A 17,684-nucleotide genomic window follows, 5' to 3' on the forward strand; every position below is an offset into this window, starting at 1 on the left:
TCCACCTCCATTGACCTGTAGTCCAGGGCCTTGGCAGGGCCAAAGGAGGAGCCAGCACAGCCTGACACCGAGGCCCGCATCTCCCCTCCAGTATTTCTGGGCCAGTTAATCCACCTTCCTCAGCCCAGTTTACCACATATGACAAAAGCAGGAATAAAAATGAGATAGCTGAAATCCTGGCTTTCCTACTTATTAATAGGGCAGATTAACCTCACTGTACCTTTGGTTTTCTCATCCAGCTTTTGAATGCCCCTGAAAATGCCCTCAAGGTTGCCAATGGCCTCCATGTTCCACGTCCACATTTATTTCTTTTGACTTCTCCATCTTTCCCGGTTCTCTCAGCACTTCCCACCCCACCCCACCCCATCCTCCATCCTCCATCTTCCACCCTCTGTTATTTCTTCCCAGGATTTATTATTTCCTGACATCATCTTGTTTATTTGATCATTACTTGTTTTTTAGTTCCCTTGCACAATATCATCTCAAGAAAATTCCTTCTCTGTATTCTTCAGTATAATAACTCCAGTCTTAAAACCATGACTAGCAGCCGGGCACGGTGGTTCACGCCTGTAATCCCAGCACTTTGGGAGGCCGAGGTGGGCAGATCACCTGAGGTCAGGAGTTCAAGACCAGCCTGGCCAACACGGTGAAACCCTGTCTCTACTGAAATACAAAAATTAGCCGGGTGTGGTGGCAGGCACTTGTAATCCCAGCTACTCGGGAGGCTGAGGCAGGAGAATCGCTTGAACCTGGAGGCAGAGGTTGCAGTGAGCCAAGATTGAGCCATTTGCACTCCAGCCTGGGGGACAGAGAAAGACTCCGTCTCTGGGGAGGGGGGGAAACATGACTAGCACATGGAAGTTACTTGAGGACGGGTTCCAGCAAAACTAAGGTGAAAACAAAAAAGAGGAAGACATGGTCTCTTGAGATCAGTGTTTCTCATCTAGGAGGGCAGCAAAGGGAAGTCCCATTATAATAGCTGTGCAGCTACCAGCTTAGGAGGAGCAGGAGTAAGAATCTAGAAGGGTTTATGCCAGGAAAAAAAAATAGCCTCCATATGATAGTAAAATTAAGATGCTAACTGTCTTGAGGATTAGAAGGCACATTATTCTCTCAGCAATAAGAAAAAGGCAACTCAAAATTCCGGAAAAAACTAAAAGTTATATTTAAAAAGTCCTAGACTCAATACGAAACAATTTAATATGTGGCACAATTTAGTATAAGGAGAAAATCAATTTGATCTCCCTGCAAAGATCGTTCTTCTTTGAGTAACCAGGGATCAAGAGAAGCAGACCAATGGAACAGGAAGTGTAATCCTAGCATACTGCTTGGCCTTGAGGAAGACAAGATTTATCTGATAACAACTAAAAACATTTTTTTCTTATTGCCTGAATATATTCTGGAGATGATAACATTTATTGAGTGCCTATGTGCCAGGCAAGGTTTTAAGAGTTTTGCATTTAAGAATATTTAATCCTCATAGCATGGTGAGGTACATGGTATCATGACCATATTTTGCAGATGAGGAACATCAGGTGTGAGATATTAAACAAGTTTTCTGAGGTCATAGAAGAAGAGCTAGATTCGCACCCTGACTTCTAACACCAGCTCTGGGTCTCGTGACTCGGGTGTGAATCTACCAGAAGGGCTAGAAGATACATCCCAGCTGAGACCCAGAGCTGGCCCTAGACATCAGTCCATTTGATTTTTAAGTCTTAGTGCTTCTTGCCAAGAGGCAGAGGATACCACATGCCCAGTGCAGACGTACACACTCCTGGGAGCCAGGCTGCAAGGCCACAGCACAGCGGGGCTGGTCCAGGCTGGGAAGCCAGAATGGCAGGGCCAGAGCAGGGTCTTACCTTCCTGCAGTCTTTGCAGAACACCGACGAGCTGCCCAGGAAGCCCAGCACCTCCCCGCAGAGCAGACACTGGGACAGGCCGTTCCCCATCACATTCCGCCTCATGGTCTCCAGCCGCTCCACCAGCCGCCTGCAGCACAGGACACAGAGTCAGAGGGAACGTGCTTCCTGCCTGGGCACAGCTGCACTGAGGCCCAAAACCGTACCATGCCACATGCGCTGTCCCCTCACCTGGGATATTGTTCCTTGCCCCGCCCTTCCCCTGGATAACAGCGAATCCTTCATTCACTCACCATCTATTCATTGAGCACCTGTGATTCATCAGACACGGAGAACACTATAGTAAACAAGCCAGAGACAGACAAGTTCCCTGTTCTCATGGAACTTACCTTCAATAAGGAAGAAAATTCATAAGCAAGAAAACAAGCAAACTGGTTTCAGATAGAGAGCAGTGCTATGAAATGGAAATAGTGGGGGGAGGGAGGAGGAGGGAGACTGAGGGGAGGGAGGGAGGGGGAGGGAGACTGAGGGGAGGGAGGAGGAGGGAGATTGAGGGGAGGGAGGGGGAGGGAGACTGAGGGGAGGGAGGAGGAGGGAGATTGAGGGGAGGGAGGGGGAGGGAGACTGAGGGGAGGGAGGGGGAGGGACACTGAGGGGAGGGAGGGGGAGGGAGACTGAGGGGAGGGAGGAGGAGGGAGATTGAGGGGAGGGAGGGGGAGGGAGGGGGAGGGAGACTGAGGGGAGGGAGGAGGAGGGAGATTGAGGGGAGGGAGGGGGAGGGAGATTGAGGGGAGGGAGGGGGAGGGAGACTGAGGGGAGGGAGGAGGAGGGAGATTGAGGGGGGAGGGAGGGGGAGGGAGATTGAGGGGGGAGGGAGGGGGAGGGAGATTGAGGGGAGGGAGGGGGAGGGAGATTGAGGGGGGAGGAGGAGGGAGATTGAGGGGAGGGAGGGGGAGGGAGACTGAGGGGAGGGAGGGGGAGGGAGACTGAGGGGAGTGAGGGGGAGGGAGACTGAGGGGGGAGGGGGAGGGAGACTGAGGGGAGGGAGGGGGAGGGAGACTGAGGGGAGGGAGGAGGAGGGAGACTGAGGGGAGGGAGGGGGAGGGAGATTGAGGGGAGGGAGGGGGAGGGAGATTGAGGGGAGGGAGGGGGAGGGAGATTGAGGGGAGGGAGGGGGACGGACACTGAGGGGAGGGAGGGGGAGGGAGATTGAGGGGAGGGAGGGGGAGGGAGATTGAGGGGAGGGAGGGGGAGGGAGACTGAGGGGAGGGAGGGGGAGGGAGATTGAGGGGGGAGGGGGAGGGAGATTGAGGGGAGGGAGGGGGAGGGAGATTGAGGGGAGGGAGGGGGAGGGAGACTGAGGGGGGAGGGGGAGGGAGATTGAGGGGAGGGAGGGGGAGGGAGATTGAGGGGAGGGAGGGGGAGGGAGATTGAGGGGAGGGAGGGGGAGGGAGACTGAGGGGAGGGAGGAGGAGGGAGACTGAGGGGAGGGAGGGGGAGGGAGATTGAGGGGAGGGAGGGGGAGGGAGATTGAGGGGAGGGAGGGGGAGGGACACTGAGGGGAGGGAGGGGGAGGGAGATTGAGGGGAGGGAGGGGGAGGGAGATTGAGGGGGGAGGAGGAGGGAGATTGAGGGGAGGGAGGGGGAGGGAGACTGAGGGGAGGGAGGGGGAGGGAGACTGAGGGGGGAGGGGGAGGGAGATTGAGGGGAGGGAGGGGGAGGGAGACTGAGGGGAGGGAGGAGGAGGGAGACTGAGGGGAGGGAGGGGGAGGGAGATTGAGGGGAGGGAGGGGGAGGGAGATTGAGGGGAGGGAGGGGGAGGGAGATTGAGGGGAGGGAGGGGGAGGGACACTGAGGGGAGGGAGGGGGAGGGAGATTGAGGGGAGGGAGGGGGAGGGAGACTGAGGGGAGGGAGGGGGAGGGAGACTGAGGGGAGGGAGGGGGAGGGAGATTGAGGGGGGAGGGGGAGGGAGATTGAGGGGAGGGAGGGGGAGGGAGACTGAGGGGGGAGGGGGAGGGAGACTGAGGGGAGGGAGGGGGAGGGAGACTGAGGGGAGGGAGGGGGAGGGAGATTGAGGGGAGGGAGGGGGAGGGAGACTGAGGGGGGAGGGGGAGGGAGATTGAGGGGAGGGAGGGGGAGGGAGATTGAGGGGAAGGAGGGGGAGGGAGATTGAGGGGAGGGAGGGGGAGGGAGATTGAGGGGAGGGAGATTGAGGGGAGGGAGATTGAGGGGAGGGAGGGGGAGGGAGATTGAGGGGAGGGAGGAGGAGGGAGATTGAGGGGAGGGAGGGGGAGGGAGACTGAGGGGGGAGGGGGAGGGAGATTGAGGGGAGGGAGGGGGAGGGAGATTGAGGGGAGGGAGGGGGAGGGAGATTGAGGGGAGGGAGGGGGAGGGAGATTGAGGGGAGGGAGGAGGAGGGAGATTGAGGGGAGGGAGGGGGAGGGAGGAGGAGGGAGATTGAGGGGAGGGAGGAGGAGGGAGATTGAGGGGAGGGAGGGGGAGGGAGATTGAGGGGAGGGAGATTGAGGGGAGGGAGATTGAGGGGAGGGAGGGGGAGGAAGACTGAGGGGAGGGAGGGGGAGGGAGATTGAGGGGAGGGAGGAGGAGGGAGATTGAGGGGAGGGAGGGGGAGGGAGATTGAGGGGAGGGAGATTGAGGGGAGGGAGATTGAGGAGAGGGAGGGGGAGGAAGACTGAGGGGAGGGAGGGGGAGGGAGATTGAGGGGAGGGAGGGGGAGGGAGTTTGAGGGGAAGGAGGGGGAGGGACATTGAGGAGAGGGGCATGTTCCACGGGACCAGCGAAGGCTCTGGGAGAACACGTGGACTCACAGCTGAAGAATGAGCCATGCCATCTGGCCTGTCTTTCCCACTGTAAAGATAAGAAGGCCGGGCAGGGTGGCTCATGCCTGAAATCCCAGCCCTTTGTGAGGCTGAGGCAGGCGGATCGTTTGAGCTCAGGAGTTCGAGACCAGCCTAGGTAACATAGTGAGACCCTGCCTGTACAAAAAAAAAAATAAAAAACAGCTGGGTGTGGTGGTGCCCACGCACGGTCCTAGCTACTTAAGGCTGAGGTGGGGAGATCGCTTGAGCCCAGGAAGTTGAGGCTGCAGTGATCTGTGATCGCACCACTGCACTCTAATCTACATTGCAGAGTGAGACCATCTCAAAAAAGAAAAAAAGAAAAGAAAAGAAAGACAAAAGATATGTAGGAGGCCAGAATGAAATCAATTCCTGCCCAGTGCATTTGTGTCTTCCTACTTGTGCTTTTCTGTGTTTTTCAGATTTTCTAGGAAGTATGAATTGCTTTTGTAATTAAACACAGGACACGATGGGAGTGCTGGAAGACTGAGCTGTGGTCGACACTGGAGGCGGGGGCCAGGAGAGGCACATAGAGCCAGCCGGGGAGCGGCTCCTGCTGGAGCCTTTGAGGGGTGACCTGTGGCTCAGCCTCCACCTGAACCCCTCCCTTGGCTGAACCACAGCTGACCTGCAGGTGTGCACAGCCGAACAGCCCCTGGGACGCTTCACCAGGCTCATTCACGCCCTCAGCATGGGGTGCACACCTCAGCTAGCAGCTAGTAGCCCCGTCTGACAGAGGGGTATGCTGAGGCCTCAGCGGGCTGGGTTACACTCCCAGTGTTCAGGCAGAACACCCTTCGGCAAGGGCTGGAGTCAGTGACCTCCTGACCCACTCCCGGAGGTGAATAGCAAAACCAGGACCCGGAGTGCCGGCCTCCCAGTCCCCTGCGCTTGCGCCAAAGCCCTTGCTGTCCTCCCACTGAGCTGGGCCCAGCCCCGCCTCACCCGATTCTCTGCTGCTCCAGGATGTCGAGCCGCTCGGCCCTCTGGATGACCTGCAGGATGATCTCCACCTCCGCGGGGCTGAGGTGCTGGCTCCTCCTCTGCTTCTCCGTCTGGTAGGTGTGCACAGACCAGCCCGTCTGCAGCCTCGAGAGAGAATAACACAGACGGCGTTGAGGTCTCCCGGGTGCAAACTCCGGCAGCCCCTACCACATCCACCAAGCCCCCCCCGAGAAGAGTCAGTGGACAGCCCAGGTGCTGTGACGGAGGCGAGGAGCACGGACAACAGAGAAGGGGCAGGTGCCGTGTGCCGGGGGCAAGGCACGCGGGCAACAGAGACGGGGCAGACACAGGCTCCAAGCGCCAGCCCTGCCATCTGCCAGCTCCTGGGCCTTGGCAAAGAGGGCGGCACCACCTTAGCCCGGGAGGCAGAAACACGGAATACGACCCTCAAGCACACAGAGAAGGCCAAGGTCACAGCACATGAGGTGTCCAGGGAGCAGCAGGAGAGATTATCAAGAGGAGAAAAAGGGAGCTCCGTGCTCCGTAAGGTAGTGAGACGGAGTTCACCAGGGGACAGGAAAGCAATGTAATTAGGGTAAAGACACAGCTGTTGATATGAACACTTTGAAAACAAGCAGGTTCGAGGCGGGGGGGAAAGCGTGTTTCATAAGAGGAGCCCTGGTGAGGAAAGGCAACGGCGAGGCAGGGCTGGGAGTGGGTCCGGAGGTTGAGCTGTCTCTGCTCCACTGGGCTGCAGGACTGATGCCTCCTGAGGCTGCACCTGGGGCGGGGGAAGGACTCAAACTCCTTCTATTTTTCTGGACAGGGAGAGAGTGGCGGCAGCAGATCAAACCCCAGAGCCCCTGCCCTGGGTGGGTGCCAGCTTCCCCGAGACATTCCGTGCCTGTGACATTACTGTGTGCAGAGATGAACGAGACGGGAAAAGCCACTGCACCCTGAAGAACTACAATATGGTGGGGGAGGCAGATGCCAAATCAATGACACAGATACCTATTTAACTAACGGGTCTAAGGCGTTTTCATTCTACGCATTATCAAGTACCCGCTGGGACGCCTGGCCTCTTAGGTGCCAGGGACAGGCTGCTTGGTGGGACGTGCAGGTGGCATCAGGAAGTGGATAAATAAGAGAATTACCCAGCAGGGAGGGCATGAGGCTCTGGAAAGGCTCGCTTTCTTTAGGGAAGTGTCAGAAGGCAAGAGTCCTGGAGGCAGGACCCAGGGCAGCAGGCTGAGGGAGGCAGACCCTTTCCTGGGGGCTCCCTGACACAGGATGGGCCCTGGTGGTCTCATGTCCTGCCTGGTCCCGGCTGTTGCAGCTAATGGTTCTCTGTGGCCAACACAAGAGGAGTTTGGAAAGCTAATAAGCATATCCTTTCTCTGTCAGGGGGAGCTGGGGGCTGATGAATGTGAAGATGTAGGGTTTGGAGTCCACTGGACGGTCTTATCTTCTGGTCCCATCCCTTCCCAGATGCGAGACCTCGGATGAGGGTCTCACCCTTGGTTTTCTGATCTGTCTCTTTAAGGGGTGCTGTGAGGATTAATGAGGCAGGGTAGATAAGGTGCTTTTACATAGCAAATTCCCAATTGCCTACAAATGGTCGTTAATGGTGATAACTGTAATTATCATGGGGAGGGCTGTCAGGCATGGTTTAACCATGTGTGAGCTTTTACAGGATGAACAGGTGCTTCCCCGTGGAAGTAGGGAGGCGGATTCAGGTGGAGGAGATCGCACAGGAAAGGCAGGGGGCGTGGGTGGTGTGTGGTATTTCAGGGATCCATACTTCTACACTGCCTGTTTTTCCAATTTAAAAAAAAAAAAAAAAACTGCAATGCCCTAGACCAACACTTTTCAAGCAGTGTTCACGGCGCTGGGGAAGGAAAATACCGGGGCAGCAGGGCAGGGCTGGAAGTGGGGCAAAGCCAGTCTCTGGAGTGGGCAGCCTCTGCCTGGACCACCTGCCTTGCTCCTATGAACTGGACACATTCAGGGGTTCAGGCCCCAAAAAGCGATATCCCCTCCCCAACCCCTACCTACTGGGTTGTTCCATCTGAGCATTTCAGAGGCTCCAGGGGTCAGTGATGGGCCAGGACACACTTCGTGTGGTTCCCGGGCCAGGGGAAGGGAGTTGGAAGTCAGGGCCCCCAGGTTCAGGGAATCACCACCCCCTCCGCCCTCCAGCTAATGGAGAGAAAGGAAGGGTCCCAGGAACACACAGAAGGAGGGACAGAAGCATCAGCACCGCCACCACTGCCTGTCCTGATGGACACGGGTCCCACGAGCTTGTTCTGGGGCCGGTAATGGCACAGGACACTACAGATGTCTTCCATCGGACTCTCACAGTCACCCCGAGGCAGGCCTGGACCCTCCATCACCCCGTGAGACAGTCCAGACCCTCAGTCACCTTGCAAGGCAGGCCTGGACCCTCAGTCACCCCCCAAGGCAGGCTCAGACCCTCACAGTCACCCGGCGAGGTGGGCCCAGACCCTTAGTCACCCCGAGAGGCAGGCCTGGACCCTCACAGTCATCCCATAAGGCAGGCCTAGACCCTCAGAGTCGCCCTGTAAGGCCCAGACCCTCAGCCACCTGGCGAGGCAGGCCTGGACCCTGAGGCACCCCGCGAGGCAGGCCTCCCCATTTCTCAGGGGAAATGAGCTGTGGAATGCAGCTAACTAGCAGGAATCTGGGGTTGGCCTCCACCACCGACTCAAGGCCTGAGCCCTGACCTGCCGAGTTCGTGTCCAGCAGCTGCTGACAGCCCTGCTTGGGAGCATTTCAGTCTCCCCCAGGGCTGCCTCCGCACCCACGTTCCTGCCTCCATCTCCTCTGCCTCCAGGCCCCAGCCATCCACGTCCTCTCATCTGACCTGCTGCTCCGGGCCAGGTCCTGACGCCCGCCTACGGCCATAGCTCCACTGAGCATGCTGCCCACCCCCTCGCAATGTCCCCTCCACACAGCCGATGGAGGCCGACTTGAGGGCACATGACATCGATGGGCTGCAACCTCCAGGAAGAACCTGCACGTCTGGTTCTTCCCTGGCCCCTGCCTACCTCTCCATCTTCCTTCCACACTGTCCACCCTTCACACTTTGCACCCCGGTCTGGAAGCCCCCTGTCCTTCCCCCGCACGTTCCCCGCACGGCGCCCTCGTCTCTCAGCTCACCAGTGACTCCCTTGTGTTCTAGGCTTCGTGCAGTCCCCAGACCTTTGCTCATGCTGCACCCTTCACCTGGGGCCCCTGTCTCTCTCCCTAAACCCTCTGTCCACCTCTCACTCCTATTCTTTCTATCTATCTATCTATGTCTATTTTGAGACAGAATCTCAGTCTGTCGCCCAGACTGGAATGCAGTGGCACGATCTCAGCTCAATGCAACATCCGCCTCCCAGGTACAAGCGATTCTCCTGCCTCGGCCTCCCGAGCAGCTGGGATTACAGGTGCCCGCCACCACACCCAGCTAATTTTTTGTATTTTTAGTAGAGACAGGGTTTCACTATGTTGGCCAGGCTGGTCTCAAATGCCTGACCTCATGATCCACCCACCTCAGCCTCCCAAAGTGCTGGGATTACAGGCGTGAGCCACCGCGACCAGCCTATTCTTTTTAAAGACTTCTTTAAACATGACCTTCACCTGGAGGCTTTTCCTTGATCCCCTCCAAATCAGGTAAAGAATCTACTCTCAGAGTTCCTGGAAGGCCTGGGTATATGTCCTTCATTGGGCTGATACGTTATTACGAGACAACGTGAAACCGTCCATCTCCCCTCCGGAACGTGAGTCTCTGGAGGACCAGGCCCTGCCCCTGGCCCCTGCCTACCTCTCCATCTTCCTTCCACACTGTCCACCCTTCACACTTTGCACTCACAACACACTGACCTCCGGCCAGGGCCTCCACATGCCCTGTTCCTTCTACCTCGGGGCCTTTGCACGTGCTGTTCCTTCTGCCTGGAAGTGCTTCCCGCCTACTCCCATCTAACATTGATCCATCTTCTGGGTCTCAGTGCAGGCAGCACACTCTCAGGGAAGCCCCTCCTGATCCCCAGAGTAAGTTACACCTTCACCCACGTCCCCACTGCCTATTATCACCGTCAAAGCAACTTACCTGGGTAACTATTCAAATAATGCTCACCTCTGCCCACCTGTGCTTTAAGACCAAGGACCGTGTTGGTCCTGTTCACTGCGGTGCAGTCAGTGCCTGGCACATAGTAGGGGGTTAGAAAACATCTGGTGGCAGCTGGAGGACTGAGGGGAGCCCCGAGCTGCAGCCCAGATGTCCCTGAGGGTCCCACGGGACACAGCTCCCAGCTCCGCGGCTGGAGATTAGTACGCCTCTCCTTTCCAGAGACTGTGCCAGGTACTACAAGGCAGTGCACCCCAGGGGAGGGGATAAAAGCATTCTCTCTTCTAAAGGGGCTACAACAGCATTTGGCTGCTGCTGAGCGAGAGACAAGTTCAGGCAGAGCTGAAGGGAACCCTGGAGGGTCAGGAGTCTTGCTGGGCCCTGTAGAGAGCACGGTGGCGGAGCTCTTCTTGGAAACTCCTACCCTGCCGGGGAGGACACTTCATCTGCCTGGCATCAGAGGATAGAGAGGGAGAGGGACCGACCTCACCCACTGCAGGGGCCGCGTGAAGGAGCCGAGCCCTCCTGGCGAAGGGGACAACTTAACTGTGGTGCAGATTCCTGCAAATCACGCGTGACTCCACTCTTCTGGGGTGTTTCGAATTAATCTTTCCATCCCCCTTTGATGTTTCAGCTCTGTCCCCTGCAGGCTCATAACATCTAATTGCAGATTTTTTTAATTTGGTCCCACTTGGGAAATGCTGGCTCCCGTAATTGGCATGGGTTGAAGGATGAAGGGGCCCTTTTGGACTTATCAGACGCCAGAGACACCCAGCCCCTCTGAGGGACAGGGAGGGACTGGAAGGCAGGCAAGGCATCTGAGAACCCCCATCTCCAGCCACAGTGCACAGTCAGTGGAGCTGGCCTGACCTACCCAGAGCTGAGAGGTCACTAGGACGAGGGATAGCAGGGAAACCAGGGCCAGGCGCAGTGGCTCATGCCTGTAATCCCAGCACTTTGGGAGACCAAGGCGGGTGGCTCACTTGAGGTCAGGAGTTCGAGACCAGCCTGGCCAACATGGTAAAACCCCCGTATCTACTAAAAATACAAAAATTAGCCCATTGTGGTAGGGGGCACCTGTAATCCCAGCTACTCAGGAGGCAGAATTGCTTAAACCAGGGAAGCAGAGGCTGCCGTGAGCTAAAATCGTGCCATTGCACTCCAGCCTGGGCGACAAGAAAAAAGAAAGCAGGACCCCCAAGGGAAGAAACTGGAGGCAAAGAACTAGTGAGATTCTCAGGAGAGCACGGAGAAGGCCCTGGGGCAGCTTGGGGCTGGTTGTGCTTCCGCCTGAGGGGCAGCTCCTCGTCCATTGCAACAGACCTTCGTTCTCCTGTCTGACAGTGCCAAGCACTGGGCTATGACTGGACATCCAGAGATCAAAGGCTCCCTGTATTAAGGGACTCGCAGTCCTACGGCTCAGTGACAAGAGAGAAGGCACATGAGGGGGTGTGGGTCCCTGCAGCCTGTTGATAGAAAGGACACAGGCTTAGGAGTCAGCTGGATCCAGGTGTGGGTCGAAGCCCTGCCACCCACAAGTTAAGTGACGTGGGCAAGGAGCTCAGCCTCACTTTTCTCATCTGGAAAATGGGGATAAATTCTGCATGGCAGTTAAATGAGTGAATGGCTGTGTCCAGGGCCTGGAGTGTGGTGTGCATCCGACAGGCACCTCTCTCCAAACATCTCTCCTTCTGGGCCCCTGGGAATGAATCTTGCTAAAGACAGGAGAGGAGCAGGGAGGCAGAAGGAAGGGAAGGCCTGGGGGGCCCCAGAGGTACTCACTTGGCTCGAAGGGCAAGGTGCCGGTCATTGGGGCAAACCCACTGATCATTCCCACTGCCGAAGATGGTGTCGGCCATGGCTCGGAGCACCCGGCTGGGGGTGGGGAGTCACATCTGAGATGAAGGAGGGAAGACAAAAGAGTGTGCATCACTGGCTGGGGTACAGATGGCAGACAGGGTCTCTATGCCCTCGGGCCCCTCCACCCCATCTCCAGGCACGGTCCCCACTGATGCCTGGAATCTCACTGTGGGAACCATCTTCTCCAGCAAAACACTCTTCCCTCAAGTCTCCTCTTCAGAAGGCTCATGATTCTAGGAGGGTGACCAGGTGGCTTGTGTGGCCGAGTGACAAGAGTGAACATGACTGGCAGGGCATCAAAGGGTTAGAGTCAGAAGGGAGAGAGCAGGCACACCCTTAGCAGTTTTCAACTCAGCTCTGGAGGCCATCTGCCCCCTGCCCGCTCCCCGTACAGCAGGGGCCGAAGTGAGCACGTCACCCAGCAGGAGGGGCTGGGCCGGGGGGCGACGGCCAGACAGCCTGGGAAACCCTACTCCTCTCCCAAACCTGGGGACCTGGCTCTCCTTCCCAACAGATTCACACCCATGATCACAATGCCCTCGAGGGCAGGCAAGAGGGCAGGGGGTGGCAGCTACAGCCAGGATTGCCACCCAGCACCATACCAAGGGGTGCCGTCCATAGACACCGCCATGAGCATGGCACCTGGGGATCCCGCAGGGAGGTGACCCTGCTCCAGGACCCCCTGATGGCTTCACCTGTGCACTGTCTAGTGTGCCGGCTTTCTCCTTGCCTCCAAGGACGGGATTGTCTTTGGTGGTCTATTATGAGGATGCCACGTGTGCATTCTGAAGGGAGTGTGGGATGAGGCCGAGGGTATCTCAATCCCAGAGCAAGGAGGAGGGGCTCTCCGGAGCCATCCACACTCTCCTGGTCTAATCCCAGCTAGGCCAGTGGTTCTCAAACCCAGGGCCCCTTTACACTCTTAAAAAAGATCCAGGTTCGAAATCCGTTTGACACTTCCTCAAAATGTTGAACACGGACTTACCATACGACCCAGAAACTCTACTCCTAGTTACACACCCAAGAGTACCAAAAACATACGTCCTCACCAAAAACTGTACACAAACGTTCTTAGCAGCATTATTCATAACCGCCAAAAAGTAGAAACAACCAAAATACCCATCAACTGACGAATGAGAAAAATGTACTATATCCATACAATGATTATTATTTACAATGGATTATTATTATTTATGACGATTAATTATTATTTACAATGGATTATTGTTTACAATGGATTATTATTTACAATGATTATTATTTACAATGGATTATTTACAATGGATTATTATTATTTACAATGGATTATTATTTACAATGATTATTTACAATGGATTATTATTATTTACAATGGATTAGTATTATTTACAATGATTATTATTTACAATGGATTATTATTTACAATGGATTATTATTATTTACAATGATTATTATTTACAATGTATTATTATTTACAATGGATTATTATTATTTACAATGGATTATTATTATTTACAATGATTATTATTTACAATGGATTATTATTTACAATGATTATTATTTACAATGGATTATTATTTACAATGGATTATTATTTACAATGATTATTATTATTTACAATGGATTATTATTATTTACAATGATTATTATTTACAATGGATTATTATTTACAATGGATTATTATTATTTACAATGGATTATTATTATTTACAATGGATTATTATTTGGCCATAAAAAGGAATGAAGTGCTAATACCAGCTAAAACATGGATGAATCTTTAAAACATCCTAAGTAAGAAAAGCCAATCATAAAAGACCACGTATTGTATGATTCCGTTTATATTGTGTGTCCAGAATAAGCAAATCTAGAGAGACGGAAGGTGACGAGTGGTTGTCAGCGGTTGCAGGAAGAGGGGAACAGACTCCCAGTGGGTTCAGGACTTCTTTTTGGGGTGATAAAAATGTTCTGGAATTGGACAGTGGTGATGGTTACACATTTTGTGAATACACTAAAACCACTGAATGGCACCCTTTAAAAGCGTAAATTTTATGGTATGTGAATTACAACTTCAGCACAAATACAGACCATGAAAAAAAAATGAATTATAACTCATTCACAGGCCAGACATGGTGGCTCAGGCCTGTAATCCCAGCACTTTGGGAGGCTGGAGTAGGCAGGTCGCTTGCGCCCAGGAGTTCGAGATCAGCCTGGGCAACGTGGTGAAACCCTGTCTCAACAAAAAGAACAAAAATTAGCTGGGTGTGGTCCATGCCTGTGGTCCCAGCTACTCCAGAAGCTGAGCAGGAGATTGTCTGAGCCCAGGAGGTCGAGGCTGCAGTGAGCCATGATTGCACGACTGCACTCCAGCCTGGGTGACAGAGCGAGACTATCTCAAAAAACAACAACAAAATGCCATAAAAAATTCTTGAGGCCGGATGTAGTGGCTCAGGCCTGTAATCCCAGCACTTTGGGAGGCCAAGGCGGGAGGATTGCTTGAGGTCAGGAGTTCAAGACCAGCCTGGCCAATGTGGTGAAACCCTGCCTCTATTAAAAATACAAAAAAATTGGCTGAGCATGATGGCGCATTCCTGTAATCCCAGCTACTCAGGAGGCTGAGGCAGGAGAATTGCTTGAACCCTGGAGGTGGAGGCTGCAGTGAACCGAGATCACACCATTGCACTCCAGCCTGGGCAACAACAGCAAAACTCCGTCTCAAAAAAAAAAAAAAAATATATATATATATATATATATATACACACATAAAATATATATATATACATAAAATATATATATACATAAAATATATATATAATATATAAAATATATATATTATATATATAAAATATATATATTATATATAAAATATATATATAATATATATATTATATATATATTATATATAATATATATTATATATAAAATATATATATTATATATATATTATATATAATATATATTATATATATAATATATATATATAAAATATATATATATATTCTTGAGAACTCCAAAATACATGGGCTATGACCATTAATAGTTACCATACTAGAAATTAAAACTGAGAAAATCTTTAAAATGTTGTTAATTCATTAAAAAAATAAACCCATTAGACATTCACATAATTTACATATTTTATGAAAAACTACACTTAAAAAGCAATTAGACAAATGACACTGTTTTACATTTTTAGAACTCTTTTTAATGTTTGGCTTCACAAAAAACAGCTGGACCTTCATATCTGATTTTTCATTCACGCATTTGTGACAGGTTGTTTCGCTGAAGTCCTTGAAGGACATCCAGACCCTCACAAATATGTATGATGGCTGAAAAGAGGAGGACTTTTTTTACTTTCCAGAAATTGTAAATATTTTTCTTTGATATTGCACCCAAACTCAACAGATGGTAATTTCTTAAAGATTAGTTCCAATGTGGCATCTGAAACCACATCAATGAACTTCTCCTTTTCTGTACATTTGTGAGAGGATAAAACCCAGAGTCCCATTACTATTCTTATGAAAACATTTTTGACCCTGTGGATCTCCGGAAGGGTGTTGGGGGACCCCCAGAGAGGCCTGGGCCCAGCTTGGAGAACTGCTTTTCTCGGCCAGTGCCACCCATTTCCATGACGACCAGCAGAGGTAACGTGCAGACCGCCACCACCTGACCACACAGGGTCCAGGCCACGACCTTAACCACACTGGTCCCTCTACCCCATGGACACGTCCAGGCACCTGCTCTTCCAGATCAGACCTGACCCTCCCCAGCGGGCTGCCTCAGCAAAGAGACCCGGGCAGCCCCAGACCCCAAATAGCCAAGTGTGGAAACCCCATGGCCAGGCCCAGATCACCTGGGACCTCCTCAGATGTAGGCTCAATCTTCTCCCAGATGAGGCTGATGGACAAGCAAGGAAAGACAGGTCAAAAATGACATCATCCTCAAACAACTTTAAATCCGTGCCCCATCCCAGCCTTTAGAGCACTATGGTTCGCTTTGCTTTTTAAAAACTTCAGTTATCTTATGCAGTCACACTGCTCCACATGGGTGTGTGCAAAGCATTATTCTGTTCAATGTAAACATTAAAATACACTACAGGCCACGCGTGGTGGCTCACGCCTGTAATCTCAGCACTTTGGGAGACTCAGGTGGGTGGATCACTTGAGCTCAGGAGTTTCAGACCAGCCTGGGCAACATGGAGAAACCCCATCTCCACTAAAAATACAAAAATTAGCCAGGCGTGATGGCGCGCACCTGTAATCCCAGCTATTCGGGAAGCTGAGGCAGGAGAATCGCTTGAACCTGGGAGGTGGAGGTTGCAGTGAGCCGAGATCGCGCCACTGCACTCCAGCCTGGGTGACAGAGCAAGACTCTATCTCAAAAAAAAAGAAAGAAAAAAAAATCTGTGAAATTTTGGCTTTTATGTAAACTTACTAGAAGTCCAGGAACAAGTCAACTGTCTTCCTGAGCCTCAGTTTCCCCACTGGTACCCAACAGAGCTGTGAGACAGGCCGGAGCAACCGCCTCGTGCAATGTCAATGCCTGATTTGGACCCTGCTGAGTTACACGAGGGAGGCGAGGGAGCCAGGCAGCAGGCAGCGGGCAGGGAGGCTGCTGGCTGCTCCCACCTGGGAGGTGGGAACTGAGCCCCTCCCCAGCCCAGTCGACAGGGCAGAGAGGAGGAGGCCACAAGAACTGCATCCTCCATGTCCCCACCCTTCTCACTGCTGTAGCTTCAGGGTAGAGGAGCCACAGAGCCAAATGCTGCACAGACCAAGGGAGATGAAAGGATGTCGCCTCCAGAGCTGGGGCCACGGGCAGCGTCAGGGCAGGTTCATCACTGATGGCAAGTCTGTGACTGACCACGTTCACAGGGGTGGCCCCGAGCAAAGGTCGGACATGAGAACCCAGGAGAATTCAGGCCCTGGCTCTGGGACGGCTGTGCACCCCCACCCTGGCTATGGCTGGCACCTCAGAAGGCACAGCTGTCCTTCACTCACAGAGGAAGGGCAACTCGAGGAGGCACATTTTAGGAAACTGCCCATGGAGCCAGCTTCGATTCTCCAAACCTCATCAGCCTGCACTGGCTGCCAGCTTCGATTCTCCAAACCTCGTCAGCCTGCGCTAGCTGCCAGCTCCCTGACTCGGCAGCAAGGAGGGCCTCAGCAGCCGACCCCCATGCCCGGCACCCCCTTCACCAGTGGGTAAACTATGCTCACCACCACTCAGCACTCACCTCTTGGGCTCAGAGGGCAGGGAGTCTGACCCTTCTCTCTTAAGAGCAGGGTCCTGAAAACTCCAAAGAGCAGTGCCCTGTGCATTAAACACAGACTGCGCCCTTGTACTCAGGTACGACCATTTGTCCTGGACAAAAATTAAACTGATGAGGGAACAAAATAGGGCCTTATAGAAGGTGAGTGGAAAAGCAGGGAAGGCAAACCCCCAGATTTAGGAGAGAGGATGGAAGTGGCCTGGGGAGCAGAGGCAGGAGGTTTTGTGGACAGGGCTGGTGGAGCTCTGGGGGGAGCACAGGCAGGAGGCTTTGTGGAGAGGGCTGGTGGATCTCTGGGGGAAGAAGAGGCAGGAGGTTTTGTGGACAGGGCTGGTGGAGCTCTGGGGGAAGAAGAGGCAGGAGGTTTTGTGGACAGGGCTGGTGGATCTCTGGGGGAAGAAGAGGCAGGAGGTTTTGTGGACAGGGCTGGTGGAGCTCTGGGGGGAGCAGAGGCAGGAGGTTTTGTGGACAGGGCTGGTGGAGCTCTGGGGGGAGCAGAGGCAGGAGGTTTTGTGGACAGGGCTGGTGGAGCTCCGGGGGGAGCACAGGCAGGAGGTTTTGTGGAGAGGGTTGGTGGATCTCTGGGGTGAGAAGAGGCAGGAGGTTTTGTGGACAGGGCTGGTGGAGCTCTGTGGGGATCAGACACAGGAGGTTTTGTGGACAGGGCTGGTGAAGCTCTGGCCACTTCCTCAGTAAACTAGAGACGTGATCCCCAGGGCCAGGTCTGCCTCTGAGGTCCTACCAGCTGGGACAGGTAAGAGGCTGGAGGAGGAGAGACGTGTGT

The 17,684-nt window shown here is 53.5% G+C and overlaps 1 protein-coding gene across 10 annotated transcripts in view; it reads right to left on the reverse strand.

Moving 5' to 3' along the window:
* The window catches only part of RPH3AL (rabphilin 3A like (without C2 domains)), a 189,111-nt gene that overhangs the window by 85,009 nt on the left and 86,418 nt on the right, over positions 1 to 17,684 (reverse strand). For all 10 annotated transcript variants that reach the window (XM_054535327.2, XM_063717950.1, XM_063717953.1 and 7 more), the window contains 3 exons: positions 11,578 to 11,690; positions 5,664 to 5,807; positions 1,860 to 1,989 (listed from right to left, as the gene is read on the reverse strand). In XM_054535327.2, the coding sequence (XP_054391302.2) occupies positions 1,860 to 1,989; positions 5,664 to 5,807; positions 11,578 to 11,654 (351 nt within the window). In that variant the 5' untranslated portion in view covers positions 11,655 to 11,690. The remainder of the gene's footprint in view (positions 1 to 1,859; positions 1,990 to 5,663; positions 5,808 to 11,577; positions 11,691 to 17,684) is intronic.

Source organism: Pongo abelii, chromosome 19 (genome assembly GCF_028885655.2).
Source record: "Pongo abelii isolate AG06213 chromosome 19, NHGRI_mPonAbe1-v2.0_pri, whole genome shotgun sequence".
NCBI classification, from domain to species: domain Eukaryota; kingdom Metazoa; phylum Chordata; class Mammalia; order Primates; family Hominidae; genus Pongo; species Pongo abelii.